The sequence below is a fragment of the Fukomys damarensis genome, unplaced genomic scaffold, assembly GCF_012274545.1.
Source record: "Fukomys damarensis isolate Sample0158 unplaced genomic scaffold, DMR_v1.0_HiC HiC_scaffold_5, whole genome shotgun sequence".
Taxonomy (NCBI): domain Eukaryota; kingdom Metazoa; phylum Chordata; class Mammalia; order Rodentia; family Bathyergidae; genus Fukomys; species Fukomys damarensis.
Genome location: NW_022900917.1, coordinates 47,601,175 through 47,617,269, shown reverse-complemented (window position 1 = coordinate 47,617,269; position 16,095 = coordinate 47,601,175). Strand labels below are relative to the sequence as shown.

Below are 16,095 nucleotides of genomic sequence, written 5' to 3'. Positions count from 1 at the left end.
CGACATAAACTGTCAGATGTGTCCAAGATAAAACTCCGCCATCATTTAAAATGCTGGTAACTCACTTAAGAATTAAATATTAAAGATAAATTATTTTATGGAAATAATATACATACAAATTTTGGTGGATCAAAACATATAAGTAAAAGAAAAACCAACAACAGAGTATTTTTATTAACTGAAGAAATTTATGAAGCACAAATAAGTTTGGAATTCACGTACACAGGTAATTAATAACTGGATAACACTAAAGCAATAATATTTTACCACTAAAAATAGAAACTAGTTTTCAAACTTTATATACATATGCATACATCCATGTGTTGAGTAAATAACTATTTTTATAGAGATGTTGATGTTGAAAGGAAAAACAAAGTCAGCATGGAAAAATCCATTCTCTCTCTTGTCCTTCAGCCAGGCTTTGACAAAATCTTTTTCAGTTAATCTGTTTCCTGGAATGGTTATGAATATTTTTGTAAATGAATTTTCTACATTTTAAGTGAATTGCATTCAAGATCAATTGAAAAACTCAAATAGATCATTCACCAAACAAAATACTGAAAAAGCCAGCTTTCAAAGCTTTCAGTGAATTGTAATACGTAAAAGCTTTAAAAAGGAAAACACTTAATTGCATCTTCACAAAAGCAAAAAAGAATTAAAAGAAGAGCAAGTTTGCACAAGATTTTGTTTTATAACTTCCCTTTGAAATATCTTGACTTCAGAAAAAAACTTTTGGTGGAGCTTCTGTTTCTACCTGGACTGATTTATATACTTCACCTGAATGAAAAGTTGATCTGAAAGGGCCTAAAATTTTGTAGCATCTGTGTTTGGTACCAACAATCATGAATAGATGAAATTTATGTTATTTTTGTCTTATAATTTTTTTGCCAAAAAAGATACTCAGGTGGAGGAAAAATGATAGTAACTGGAAAAAAACTTTAGGCTAAAATACATTACGCATACCATTCATTTAACAAAGTTTCTTGGTGATTACCGGCAATAGTAGGGAGAATTATTTCCTCAAAGATACCATGGTTTACAAAGACATTTCAGACATCAACAATTTCAAATTTGCTACTTATACCAAGAAACTTTGAAGATGGTTGTAAATAAATTTATAAAAATAATAGTACTGAAAATGTTTCCTAACCCTAACCTTAAATGATATGTTACAGACAGAAATGATTAAGGATTAAAGCCTATAAATTTATGCTGAAAATAATTCTGTTAATGTTACATTTTAATTTTTAAGTTATCAGGGTAGAGACACATTTTTTTCTTTATGTATTTTTTAACTTTGCTTTATTGTATGTGGGTGTGTGCTGTTTATATTTTTAGAGATAATTTGATTTTGACTATGATTTTCAAATTTAACCATTTCATTCACACAGTACACATGCATATCCACACCACACACACCATACATATTCTATATCATTTTGTGTATTGTTTTAACCTCTTTAACCTCCAAAAGGGCTGTGTAAATTATCTGGTCATTCAATTTGTAGAACAAGTAAACTGGAATACTTCATGATGAGGCTGATGTTGAAAAAAGACCAAAGTGTTATTCTGTCTAGAATCCCACTGGGGATCAACAGAGTAAAGAAACAGATGTTTTATTACACATCTAATCTAGAAAACTTAACCCAAACTGACCACTTAAAGGCATTGTTCACCTTTCAGGGAGAAACTGTTTTCAATGTCTCAGACCAACTCCTTTCTCACTGCTGCTTTTTTCGTAAAGTGGTAACCGGGTAACTTACATAACTCCATGCAAAAAGGGTCAGCCTCAGGCTCCTCTGTTGTCCTGGGGTTTGCCTGGAGATGTTCTTGTCTGGTTGTTGGGTACCCTGCAAGCCTCAGATGTTTGTGTCAATCCATCTAGCTTGTGAAAGCTTCGATTGCCCTAACCTTGTTTCAGGTCCTCCAAAGAAAGGAAAAAGATAGAGTATGTCAGACATTGACCAGAATGGGTTACAATTAGACAAGAAATTGGTAGAACTTGTAGGCTAATTCATATCTGTATAAATCACAGTTCACAGAAATGCCTGCATAAACTGAGAATATGGTACAACATTTGTGGATTGTATATCTTAGCGCATGTGCACCCACACACCTCACATCTTGAGTCCCCATGTGTCTGTATACCTGTTCCTAGCAAAGTGCTATCATGTGGCATATAATCAAAGCTTGATTTAAGCTATTTAGTATTTCAATGAGCTACAGAATAAAAAACAAATTAAACATTAACAAGAAAGATCAAGGCTTATAATGCAAGGAATACAATGATCTTAATGGAAAAAAACTGGATTCTGGCAACAAGCAGAGAAAATCTATCTTTGAGTGTATGGGGGGAAAGGCATGTTTGTTTGCCTCTTGGCAAATGTATTATTTGAAATCTCATGCTATACAATGTTACTTCACTTTTTAATGAGGCCAGAAATAACCATGATTTTTCTGATCCCAAGAGCCCAGGTTGTTTGTGTGTTTCCTAAAATTTTCCCATTTTTGATCACTGAAAATATTTTATAGTCCTTTATTTTAAATACACATTTTCCATTCTGTAGGAAACAGGTGCTTTTGTAAAACTTATTTATTCTGTTGAAACATTTAGTATAACCTGTATTTTTATTTACACATTTATTCATCTTGGGCTGTTATATTTTCAGTTGATTTCATAGGTGGACTTGGTACACACTCCTACTACCAGGATCATGTTGAGTTAAAGCCTGTTAAACCTGTAAGTAAAGGTGTGATGATATAGAAAATATTAATCCTTCTAACCTGGCCACAACTAACCAAACCTGAAGTAATTTGGACCTACTACTAATCATTGGTTTATTTTTCACTCATATCTAAAACACATTTTTCACATGTAACCTAGCATCATCATCATTAATATTCATTCCAGAAAGCAATTGAAGTAGGTAACATGGTTTATGTTTCTAAAATGACATTCTGACTTATTTTCCTTATCAGTTATGGATTGCATATCACATTGATTACATATTACATTGATTGCAGTTGAAAAAGATGACATTCTTTATGCTGTGGAAGTGAAGGCTGAGCATGTATTTTGGGGCAGCATAGTAGAGTAGAAAGACAAGAAGAGCCTAGGCTAGATTTCAAGTCCCCCATTTATGGTTCCAAGTATTTCCCAGGATATCTCTGGGACTTGTTCTGTCCTCAGTAGCATGGTTTCAAGGAAGAAATGATAGACTACCTGGGATAATGTGTGTATAGCTTGTAAGTTACCTAGATTTTTTTTACTCAAATATTTTACTAAAAGGTTCAGAAACAAGTTTTTTATTGTTCATAGGAGACACGGGCAAAAGTCAACCAAAAAAAGAGCCAGCTGAAATTGAACTGATATCAGTTGAGGAAAGGGAAGAATCTTGGTCACCTGATTGATAAAAACTAGGAAACAAGGGACTAAATGCAGTGACTCTATTCCTAGAAAACCCTGAAGTAGCAGATAATCAGCTGTATAAAACAGCTATCATTTGCTAAGCATTTTGCCTATATTATGACATCTAATCTTCATAAAAATACTGTAATACACTAATTTCCTGCTTTATAAATAAGGAAATACAAAAAAAAGGGGAGAGGGCAGGGACAAGGGGAAAAAGTGAGAACCAAGACTTGTCATGTAGTGGTACAAGATCCCACCAATGAATGTAACTGTACTGCATCCCTAAAATGTACCAATAAACTCAATTAAAGCTGAAAAAAAATAAATAAGGAAACACAAGTTCACAGAAGACAGGTTGCTTTCTCAAAGTCCCAGTATTAATAATTTGTGATGCTGGGATTTTTTCGTGGGTGATGATCTGAACCCTGGCCTCATTAAGTGTATTTGCTTTGCTGATCTTCACGTCCTTCTATGGTGATAGAGGAAATCCTGTCAAAAGTCCTGGGTATAACAAATGCATATGACATCTTCATCTGCTGCCTTTTCTTTTTTTTTGTCACAGTGCCAACATGGTTAAGGACTGAAGTCCTAAGAACCTGCACTGTCACTACCTGCCCAGTGTGAATTAATTTTACTCTGGCAGAATGATCTAAAGTAAGCATAGCTATACAAATCAGTGCATGTCTGTCAATATAGAAATATTTAAATCAATTTTAGTTTCTTAGAGTAAATCCAATTTGGAGAAAGCACTTACTCTATATAACATTCCATGACTAAGTAGTCACCACCTCATTGTTCAGGCTTCCAAATGCCCATAAATGATGTGCTCCAAAAGCTGATCTTTGTGGATTGGGCAGCGAGTGTGACAATGCTAAGCAGGATCAGTACAATGGAAGTGAGAAAATAACTGAAGTAGTGTCTTACAGTGACTTATATATTTGTTATGAGACAAGAGGATAATGAATAATTTATTTCATTTTTCTGTGAAGAAAAAGAACTCTGTGGAGAAATTACAATATGAAAAACATTTTTATTAGAGAAGGTTATTAAGAATTGCAAATGATTAATATTGATAATGGAATCTCCCTTCTCAAGTAACTCCAAAGAATGGACTTACATATACCTATGAACCTCAAAAGGGTATTCTGAGGTATTTATCAGGGGCAAGTGACTTCCACTTATGGCATCTGAAGCCCCTTCCATCTCTGTGAATTGAGAAAACATAAAACATCCTCTTAAGATCACCCGAAGGCTTTGATCAACTCTGCTATCTCTTCAAAGGATTTTCCAAACATCCCTGTTCACCGCTGAACTCACACTACTTTAGCTAAAATGCAGCATCAATGACAGGCTTCAAAAAGAAACAGAATAATCTTCTGCTTTGACAGATTATGTGTATTATCATGTCAGATGAATATGGAACACCTTTAAACTATGGAGTAGGAATCTGAAAGACCAAACTAAGCCCGAATTGAAATCTTTGAGCATAAAACAATTTAAGAGATCGGTATCTGTACTATAGAGCAACATGCAAATATTGTAGCAGTTAGCCAGGTGTCATCAGTTATCCTGCTTGATTTCTTTTAATAAGGCCTTTATATTGGATTCCTTTGTACCCAGTTCAATGGTACCTTATCATCCCCATTCCCCTGCAACAGCTTGGAGTAAAATTCAACTTTTTGTACTAAATTGTTAAGAGATGGTGTGAATGTTGTTTTTTAATTTTGATTAAACCACTTTAATCTTCATGAAATACAAAGCCACGTTTCATAAGGAAGTCACCTTATTAAGGAGATCAGAAAAATCCTTGTTGCCTTCCCAGGCATGTGAACATGAATAAGTAGCTTTCAGCTTCAAATAAGTATATACAAGCTAATCTAGGAGTCCATTCATGGATATTCTGCAAAATCATACAGAGACTGAATTCTCATATTTCAATGTCAGTTTGTCCACAGTCAAATCTTGTGTGAATATGTATATTGGAGATGAGGTAATGATAGGGGTGAGGTGGTTTGTGTTGGGTTTGATCTTTCATGCTTTCTTTCTTTTTAAAGTAATACTATCAAACCATCAAACTTTACTGATTAAATAAATCAATTTAGTTCAATATACAGCCATTAATTGATTATCTACGATGTGTATACTTGGCACTAACCTGGGTGTGGAGATACAAAGATAAATAACACTTGAATTTGACCTCTAGCAGCGAATGAGCTAGGAGGTTAGACGTACACAGAAATAAATGAATATAAAACAATGCCATCGAGGCAATTTTATGCAGAAAAGAAATTGCTGCTTCTTGGTGAAAAGTCTTCACTGGGAGATGATGCTTAGCTGATTTTGAAAAGATATAAAAGAACAAATATAGCCACTTTGCAAGACAGTTTGACAGTTTTGGACAAAACTAAACATACTCTTACAATAGCAAGTAAGCTGCTAATATGTACCCAAAAGAGCTGAAAAACTACGTCCACACAAAAACCTGTGCAAAAATAGATGTTTATATCAGCTTAATTCATAATTGCCAAAATGTGGAAGAAAGCAAGATTTCCACATGAGGTGCATGGATAAACTATAGCAATCCAGACAAAGTAATATTATTTGGTACTGAAAAGATATAAGCTATCAAGTCGTATAGTTTGAAAAGACAAATGTATATTGTTAAGTGAAAGAAACTAAACTGAAAAGGCAACATGATATATGTTTTCAACTATATGAACTTCTGGAAAAGTCAAAACTATGGAAAAAGTAAACAGATCAGGGGATAGGAGAGGTAAGGCTGAGGAGGTAGGGCAAAGAGGAGTTCTCAAACAGTGAAGCTATTTTGGATGCCATGAAAATGGTGCAAACATGTCATTCTACATTTTTCCAAACACATAGACTATACAACACCAAGAATAAATACTAGGTAAGTCAAGGGCTCTGGATGACAACATCCAACATGCAGGTTCATCAACTGTGACAAACATAAAACTCACAGTGGGCACTGATAGGAGACTACATACAGGTACGGAAAATCTCTCTATCTTTTTCTCAATTTTGCTGTGAACATAAAACTGCTTTTTTTTAAAAAAAATTGTCTTAACAAAAAGAGCAGAGGAAAACAGATATTCTTAGTGTGGAGGTTAATTTTCTTGACCATTCCACAGAGGATAGTGTTGAAGTTCAGGAATATCCAGTCTGGTATATGTCAGAATTCTTACTTAAAACTGAGCAAACCTATAGGAAGCAGAGCAGGAACCTTGACGGCTCCCGTGAGGACAGTAAGAGGCCTCAGCAGCCATTGCTCTGTCATCTAAATCACATCACCCTTTTTCCTAAAGCTATAAAACATGCTAAGTGATTGCCATCTGGGTCTGTCTTGTGGAAAAATGACAAACAAGTCAGGGGAAGCCTGTGATATCATCACAGCTGCCAGAAGGGAGTGTATCTCACCATAGCTATAACCGAGGTCTCCACCACAGTTCTCCCATCTTTGCACCATGCACTGTCCTTTCCTGAGGGCAAAGAGCCAGGAGCACTCTTAGCATCAGAGTAGAGTCAAGCAGCTGCATGGTCAGCAAGGCTGTGACAGGGCCACCTGCACATTGACTTAGAGTGGAGACAGCAGTGCTACCAGGGAGAAAAGGCAGATTTACCTTCAGAAAGAAAAATGGCATGGCATGGACCCATACATCTACAAAAGCAAGATGTGATCTCAGAGAACATCACAGTAAGCAATTAAAGTTTGTCAAAGTCACAACTGGTATACTTCCATCAAAATGGTTAGCAACTGAATAGTGAGAAAATTAAGCTCCATCTAGCAGTAATTCTTAGCATTAAAATAATTAGACCAAGGCAGTTTATCAAAGAAAGACAGCAACTTAATTCCAGAAGCACGCTGCACAACAGAGGTAGAGCTAGATCTGATTATGTCAGAAATTTCCATGAGCAAGATACCCCAGGACTGCAGTTAGGAAAGACTTGATGAGAAAGTTGACCCTGAACTCCCCGCATCACTACTGAGCAATCATTTTCTAAGGCTTCCAAATGAGAACTTGACTTTTCTTTGGTATCCTGACTTATCTGATTGCCTTGCTGGAGGCTAATTTTTCTTCACAAAAATTACTACATGCTATGCAGCCACTGCTGATTGAGTAGCTGCTATCACTACTAAGTGCTAAAAGATAGAAGAGGCTGAACTTCATTTCAAGCTGTCAGTGCAGCCACCTCCATGGTGCCTTTGTTGTCTACTTCTAACAAGCCCTCAGGAAACCCACCTCTGATGATCAGGATCTGAGACCCATCACAAGGAGGTCACGTCTATTTGCACTTTGCGGAGAATAGTGATTCTCTGTCTGTACCCCCAGATAGAAGTTGGTAACATGCCAGGACACTTTGCATCTTTGTACTTACAGTGTCTGGATCAAGCACTAACTAGTAGGACAAATCAAGGTGTGTGTGTGTGTGTGTGTGTGTGTATACAGAGGTTCAGGTGAAATAATATATTTCGATCCTTAATTGTAAAAGGCCAGCCATATCTTAGCAACCTATGGCTGGAAGAACCTAAAGATGAATCCACTGATGAATTCTTGTGTTTATTATCTGTTCATTGTCCTTGGTTGTCTTTCAATCAATTTTTTATTTTTACCTACACTGATGTGGTGGCAAGCTATGTAAAACTGCTTGCTGTCTGTCCCATGTGGCTTGTAGAATAGCGTAACTGGGATCTGCTCGCAGTGATATCTGACTCACTGTTTCCATTACTGAGCATGGAGTTCCATTCCCCAACTGCCATCATCAGTCCCTGGAAATAGAAGGCACTTACGGAGGTACTAACTCTCCAGAGCTGTCCCAGGGGCACTACAACTACAATGCACTCAGTGCTGTCTCAGTTGTCCCAAAGGAAAGATGGATTTCCTGCCTTACTTAGCACAACGTTAGCTACATTAGGGCTCATTGCTCTCCCTTTCTTTTTCACTAGCATTAGTAACTTTTAATCTACCAGAAGAATTACATCACTCTTGAAACTACTGTAAAAGCATATGTTAATGCGCGACCATTTGGCCGTGCAGCAGTGAAACGACTGTGTATGTTGCTTACTCATCACTTTAATAGTTCGTGCATCTCTGTCCTTGTTAGGAAGAAATGATGCAACTAAGTGCAGAAGCAAAGGAGTCTGATTTGAGTTCCAAGACTGGAGGCCTCGCAATCTCCTTATTCTCATTAGAGACACAGAGATTACTTATTTGACATGTGACCTCACTATCTGCTCGTAAGATCGCAAGAGAATGCAGTCTAGTTCTCATGCTACCCTGTGAAACACATTTATCCACTTCTAAGGTGGAGCAGCCGATATCTGAATGGTGGGCATCTGAATGGACCCACCAGGGAGAAGGGCAGTTCCTAATGTTTCCAGAGCTCCTAGGACTTCTCTCACTATTTGTCATTGATGCCAATAGCAAGAAAAAAATTAGATTTATGCAATTATGTGGAGATGCAATGCATCACCACTTCCAGTGTTAATCAACAGCAGACAAAACAACTTCAGTTTCCTATTTCCAAGAGAAAATACCCTCTGACTTTAAAATTAAAGATAAGAAACATTAAATACATTTTACACTCGATACATGTCATTTCTCATTTTATATTTACATCAAAAATATTTATTAAGCTACATTATGTGAGGCTCCTGGAAGAAATAAGACAGAGGAAAGAACACATAAAAAACAGAGACACACACATACACACACACACACACACACACACACACACACAACTCAAAACACAGAGAAAGTCAGAAAACCAAAAACAAATCCACACATGCAAGTCCACCCAGAAAGCCTATCAAAAGATATCCTCTGTAATGACATCACTATCTTATTGCTTGATTTCATTCTGCCTTCAGGGCAAATATTCTTAGGCAACTACTAAAATATCTCATAGCATCGATTAAAAAGAAAAGCAGCTATGACTTTAAGGATCCTAAATCTCCAACTATTCTTCCCAGTGCCGCTGATAGCACCATTAAAAGTGGGATAACTAGACATTCATTATGTGTCCCCAGACGTTCTAAGAGGAAGTACGCAGCCCTGTCTGCCAAGTACCCCGCTATAAAGGTAACCCCACTCTTGGAGGAGTAGTGTAGAAGACGCAAGAGTAACCCAATAAGTTAAAGCTCATCACAAGAAAGCAATCAGCATATACAGAATGTAAATGATATGGACAATTGTTAACAAAGTAGACTGTTATTAACTAAAAAATTTTAGATGCTGGGGGTGTAGTTCAGTGGATGCATACTTCCCTAGCATGCATGAGGTCCTCAGTTTGAGCCACAGGAACAAGGGGATGGGGTGATCAAAATATGCTGTGAATGCTTAAATGAAACAAATGTGTTACAGTAAAAAATACATTGTCATTACTCCCCCTCACAATACTTTCCCTCACTTTTAACACACTCATTTAATTGTTTCTAAAGCAGTTCTGGAAATTCTCTCCTATGAATGTCTTTCTGTGCCTGCTTTAATGTGCTGAATTGATTCAAAACATTTACAGAAACTTCTGCCAAATAAAAACATTACAAAGTGTCCTCATCTACCTTATTCACAGATCCTGCAATGTGAGACTTCTGGTTCTTCCCTTAAATCAAAATGACTGTGAAAGTAAATGTTTTGAATCAGTTTAAGACATTAAGGCAGTCACCAAAGAACATCTAAAGACATGAAAAGGGGCTTGCAGAATTACAGTATTTCAGAATGATGAAATAAGTGTGTCTGAAATGACGGGGGTGTTTTAAGGGTGATTAATGGCAATGTCTTTTTTACTGTAGTAAATTTTTTAATTTAAAGATTCACTATATTTTTAGATCACATCTCACAGTAGTCAAATACACTGTAAAGCTTATTGCATTCTGACAATAAGCCAATCATAAGTTTCCAGATACTTGGAGAAATGTGCACATGAACTAGATATTAAATGATACTGACAAATTAATTAGCTATTTAATTCTTCCCTGTTGATCAGACTCTTTCCAGCTCTGCAGGGTTGACTCTGGGCCAGATACTTCCTTATAACTGGCTGGTTCCACTGTTGGAATATTTAGCGGGACCCTTGGCCTCTCCCTAATAGGTGCCGGTAGTACCACTCTCTATGAAACTGTAATGCGGAAACCATCTCCATTCTGGCAAATTTTCTCTGATTAAGAATCCTCCAGTTTGCCAGGTGTGGTTGAACATGCTATAATCCCAGCACTCTGGGAGGCTGAAGCAGTAGGATCACAAGTCAAACTCAGCCTCTAACATTTAGCTACTTAAGACCTTGTCTCAAATATAAAAAGTTAAAAAAAAAAGAAAAAGAAAAAAGAAATGTTGGGAATGCAGATCAGTGCAAAGACCCTAGCTTCACTCTCTAGTATTAAAAAAAAAAAAAAGAATCCCTGAATTACAGATGCATAAAGATGTGACTGAAATGAGATAATGTTTGACATTTGATTTTAAATACCTTCTCTAAAAAAAAAGTAGCAGTGTATAGATGAAACTTTAATAGCATGTTTATTTTAGCTAAAGCTGAATGACAATCATAAAGATGTATTATCTTTCTCTATTTCTGTGCACAATTTTTAAAAACCAGTCAGCTAATAAACCTAACACAGGGTTGCCAATGGGCTTTCCTTCAAGGCCTCTCCTCAAAGTTACCTTTCTGTGTAATACAAAACCTTGCACTTCCAGAATTTTGACCTGAGATCAGAGAAATACTAATTTTCTAATTCAAGTTCTTAAACCCAGAAACAAAAATATTAGCTAGAAGTACAGCTGATACATATCTTGAAGTTTTCCCCAAGCTCCACTAATTCTGCACTAACAAATAAAGAAACAAACAAAAAACAGACTTCCCTATTACTTTTCCTTTCTGTAAAAGGGATTCATGTGATGGATAAATAAATGAACTTCAAGATAGGAAAGCTCTCTTCTAACTCAGAGGTTGTATAAATTATAAAACTCCATCATTATAATCATATACCTTTATCTTTCTATTTAAATCCTTTTGAAATACAAAGGAGTAAAAGGGGTACACATGGGCTTCTCCTTTAGAACACAGAGAAAGAGAAGAGCAGGAGAAATGTACTGGGGAGATGGGAGAGTCCTGGTGGCCTCTGACTTCCAAGGAGTACAGGGGAAAACACGATGTACAGTCAGAAGAATGGCTACAGCAAATTAAATCCCAAAATTGGGACTTTCCAACTATTTCAAATTATGACTAAAAAGTCCATTCCAGATGACAGAATCTTTGAACTGAGTGGAAGAAAAAAATTTAGAAGGCGTTAAACAGTATAAATGTAAGACTGTCATTTCTGGTGTGATGCATATAATTTAGTTAGAATGAGAAAAATAACTTGGCTGACTGAAACAATTAAAGCACAATTAGTTGGAAGCTATATGCCGTTAGCTGTACACAGGGACCGCGGATGAAAATGAAGGTTGTTTGTAGCAGGGTAAGAAACTAATATGGCTGACTACTATGTGAAAGTCTTCACAGAGGAGAGGAGTAAATCTTCTCAGCTGAATGGGATTTGGATCAGCTAAGACTTCACATGAAATGATGCTATCCAAAGTATTTAACAAGTATTTATTATGTGGAGCAGCACCTAAGTGGCAGGTACTATGTTGAGGTTGATTTTGCACAAGGATGCATAATTCAGTGCCTTCATATTCCAATGGCTGAATGTTTAGCATAAATAAGGAATATGTAGAGTCTCCATCAAAAGTGTGGAGACAAGAGTTGTTGAACAGGAAATGTATATTAGGCTTCTCCAAAGAAATAGAACCAGAAAGATGTGTGGGTTTGTGGGTGTGTGCGTGTGTGTGTGTGTGTGTGTGTGTGTGAGAGAGAGAGAGAGAGAGAGAGAGAGAGAGAAGGAGGAGGAGGAAGAGGAGGAGGAAGGGAGAGAACTGACCCTTGCAATTACAGAATTGACAAGTCCAAAATCTACGTGTCAGGCCAGCAGACTAGACATCCAGGAAAATGTTGGTGTTGCAGCTTGAGTCCAGAGGTAGTCTGGAGCAATAATTTTTCCTTTCACAAGAACTTCAATCATTGTCTCTTAAAGCCTTCAACTGATTGAATGAGCCCCAATGTGGAGGAAAATCTGCTTTACTCAACATCTACAATTTAAATGCTAATTTCATTTAAATAATACATTCACAGAGACATTTAAGCAATTATCTGACTGTACCCTAGCCAAATTGATACATAAAGTTAACCATCACTGGAAGGAATGTATGAGTATATAAGGGATACAGGTGGGCAGTTAAGTGGCATGAAAGCCAGACTACTCAAAAAGTGTTAGCCAAGAGGATGCTGGAGTAAGGTTAGGCGAGGGATGTAGCTGGTAATCTAGAGACACAATATCCTCTGTCATCTTTACCTCTGAGGCAAACACATTACCCCACAATTGCTGTGAGGAGGGCCCTTCCCTCCCAGCAAATGAATTCTACACATGGAAGCCTTATTGCCACACTCTTTATCAAAATGTGAGAAAGCCCAGGTTCCTGGCTCTCAGCTCTAGTCAAACAGGACCAGGCTCACCCAGGAGCTGTTTCAGCTTTCAAAAGATCTGTATAAATAGAAAGGATTGTTGTTGTCAATGCTGAAGTTTCTTAAAGCAATTCATATTTTCTTTTTTAGGTCGAAATAAGTAATGATATTGACTCAGAAATGCGGCTGCTGAACTTGACTTAAGGGGCAAAGCACCACAGACAGCCAGCACTTGGTGGATCCGACGTGCGTCACCTTCCTTCCTGAGAATAGACTCTGCCTCCCTGCTTTCCCACGGACCGCGGAGCCCTTAGCTCACAGCCCATGTGTTATTAGCATTGTTTGCTAGATGTGTTCTAGGTGCTTGGGTGGGTATTTTTTTAGTCATTTTCTTCTTATATAAAAAATTGTAAATTATTAAAAAATGGTTTTTAATTTTTTTAACAATATTTAATGTGAGGCATGCAAAATGAAAAAAAAAAAGAGTCTGTGAAAACCTAGTCATTTCGAAGAGGTATATAAGTATGTGTGTTGTCGGAAGTATGAAGTCTGCTGCTGACTGCTGAACTTAAACTACGCCAGATGGATCGCCTGTGGTCACCAGACAGAGGTAGACCTCTTGACAGTTGATACATGATACAAATCATGGGTGCAGCTTTCATATGGACTGTGGAAAAGTGTTTCCACCACAAGACAAAATCACGGAGTCCCCCTTCATTCCTACTTTCTCAAAACCCAGAACAGCATCACAGCAGCATAAAGTTTCAGAGCTGTGCATGACAACCTGTTCTTCTTGTATTTTGAAAAAAAAAATATGTGTGGGAAAGAGTAAAATGATTAGTGGAACTCTTTTCTTCTTTGAGGGGAATATCCGCATCTCTGAGATCCACACTTTCTACTCTTTATCCCACTCCTAACATTGATGTCAGACCAGAAGATACAGCTCATAGGCTATGGGACAAATATCACAGCCATTTATCTGCAATCAGAGACTGTCTGTGGATATTCTAAGGGAGCATTAAAACACTTTTGAGTTCTATGTAAACACTTCTGAAGAAAACATTTGCATCTGAGCTACACCAACTTTTCTTTCTCTTACTCCTACCCAATTATGCTGGGGGGAAAAAGGACTGTCTTGAGAACACATTGTAATTGTTTTTTTTTTAATGACATAAAATTTGCAAAGGGTAAAATGCACAAATGTCAAGGATAGAACCTGATTGATTTGGAAATATGTAGACACTCATATAATCAATGTCTCAATCAAAATACAGAACATTTCCATCACTTTAAGAAAACTTCATCATGCCCTCTTTTCTAATTAACATTCTCTAGACAACCAATGTGCTGTTTTATCATTGATTTTGTCTCTTCTCAGCATAATGTACATGTGTTTTTTTCACATCACTCTTTTCTGCATCCCTTAATTATTGTTTCCTATGTGAAAGTAAGTTTTGTTCACTTTGTATGCCAAACAGAGTGCAGCTTCCTATAGGTGATAAAGTTTTGCAAATGTGCACTATCTAGTATGCGGATTGTTAACTTGCTCCATGCCTCTCCAAATAATCTATAAATGGCCTGAAGTTGCTGCAAGTATTTGTATATGTGTAGATTTCTTTTTCCTTCTTTCCTTCTGGAGTCTGTGGACTTCATGGGACTGCAAAATGAAAACTTAGTATCACAAAGTTTTCCCTGTTCTTCCAAGTTCCTAACAACCACAGTGGACTTTCTCCTGAGTCGTTACTCACTGGTCTCTGGGCTGTGTCCCTCTGTCAAATGATACCCAGTTACTCCTGCCATTCTTCATCCTACTGAGTAAAATGAGATTAAAATGAAGAGGCAGCAGCAAGCTGAGAATGGTGAAATCCAAGCTGCCATTCTGTAGTCGAGGGACTGAAGCCCTGGCACTTCAGTGCACTGGTCCAGAGCCCTGCTTTTATATGGGGGGCTAAGAGCTATGGTCAAGGGGAAAAATGGGGACAGGGCCAAAACTGAAGCTTGGGTCCCAGTCTACCTTGATGTTGGACCATGTTTGATGTCTTGGCTGTCTTCCTCATCTATGAAGAACTACTATCTCTATCTCCCAGAGACAAAGTGAGGATGTGATGTCAGACTTTAAGAAGTCTGTAAAGTGTGAGACACTCCACAATTGGCAAAGGCAATTGCTATCAGTACTATCAAGGCACTAAATTGGGTCTAGTCTGGAGCTCCAGTGACTCATTCAAGCTCCACGCAAAGCTATCAAGAACAACAAACTCTTCTGTGTCCTAAAAAATAGTGGGAAAATTGCCCAATTTTAAACCATGTGAAATAATGAAAATGAAAAATTGCATTTTTAATTATAAATAACTTTACTTCTAAAACTCATGCAAATTATTATTTTATAAGCTAATAAAATTTACAGTTGTAGACAGTAAGACACAAGGTTAAAATTAATATTTAAATATTTAAAGCTGTCTTTTCATTACATACACACATTTCACAAAATAATACCAAAATAGACTTTTGGCTTAGTGATTGTTTGGTGAATATTCACTATTGGCAACTACTTACTATAACATGTGTTTTTATTTTTAATCTTTCCTCACTTAAATAATGAAATTTTTCAGTTTCTGACCCTGGCAATATATAATGAGTTTTCTAAACTACTGGAAAATTTGCCACTTTTCAGAATCAAGTGCTCAGTCTCCTACCTCCTCTCCTTCTCTCTTCCCGCTGCCTCTCATTTCTCTATCTACTCTTCAGAGGCTCTGCTTGCCTGGGAAAAGACTGGATAAAGATAAGTGCAGAGTTCTGCAAGACCAGCTGGCATTTACCTTTTAATCTGGACAGTTCCAACACAGAACTCTCATGCCTACTGCTGCTCAGGAATGAAGGTTTCCAGTTCTTACTTTTGCCTCCTATTTGAGGGAATCCACTCTGCACTGTGCATAGCAGTAGGGTTTTCATCAAGGATGTATTCACTCTCTGTGTGTTCTGGCCACATGGCTTCTCCATATGGAGTTGTGTGCCTGATCTGAGTAAAGCTGTGTCACCAGAACCTTACCATCTTAAGGAGCCTCAAGAGTGGTCTTCACAAGTGGCCAAGTTAGAGCATAAAGGAGGGAATCCTTTGCCCTTTGGTGCTTGGTGCAAATAGAACATGGAAGAGAAAATGTAAAACCAATGTT

At 37.2% G+C, this 16,095-nt stretch overlaps 1 protein-coding gene across 1 annotated transcript in view; it reads left to right on the top strand.

Moving 5' to 3' along the window:
* Nkain3 (sodium/potassium transporting ATPase interacting 3) overlaps positions 1-15,196 on the top strand; it is a 303,871-nt gene extending 288,675 nt beyond the window's left edge. Inside the window, exons 6-7 of the mRNA XM_010641319.2 lie at positions 2,670-2,740; positions 13,076-15,196. Coding sequence (XP_010639621.1) covers positions 2,670-2,740; positions 13,076-13,129 — 125 coding nt within the window. The 3' untranslated portion in view covers positions 13,130-15,196. The remainder of the gene's footprint in view (positions 1-2,669; positions 2,741-13,075) is intronic.
* The last annotated feature ends 899 nt before the right edge of the window (positions 15,197-16,095 follow it).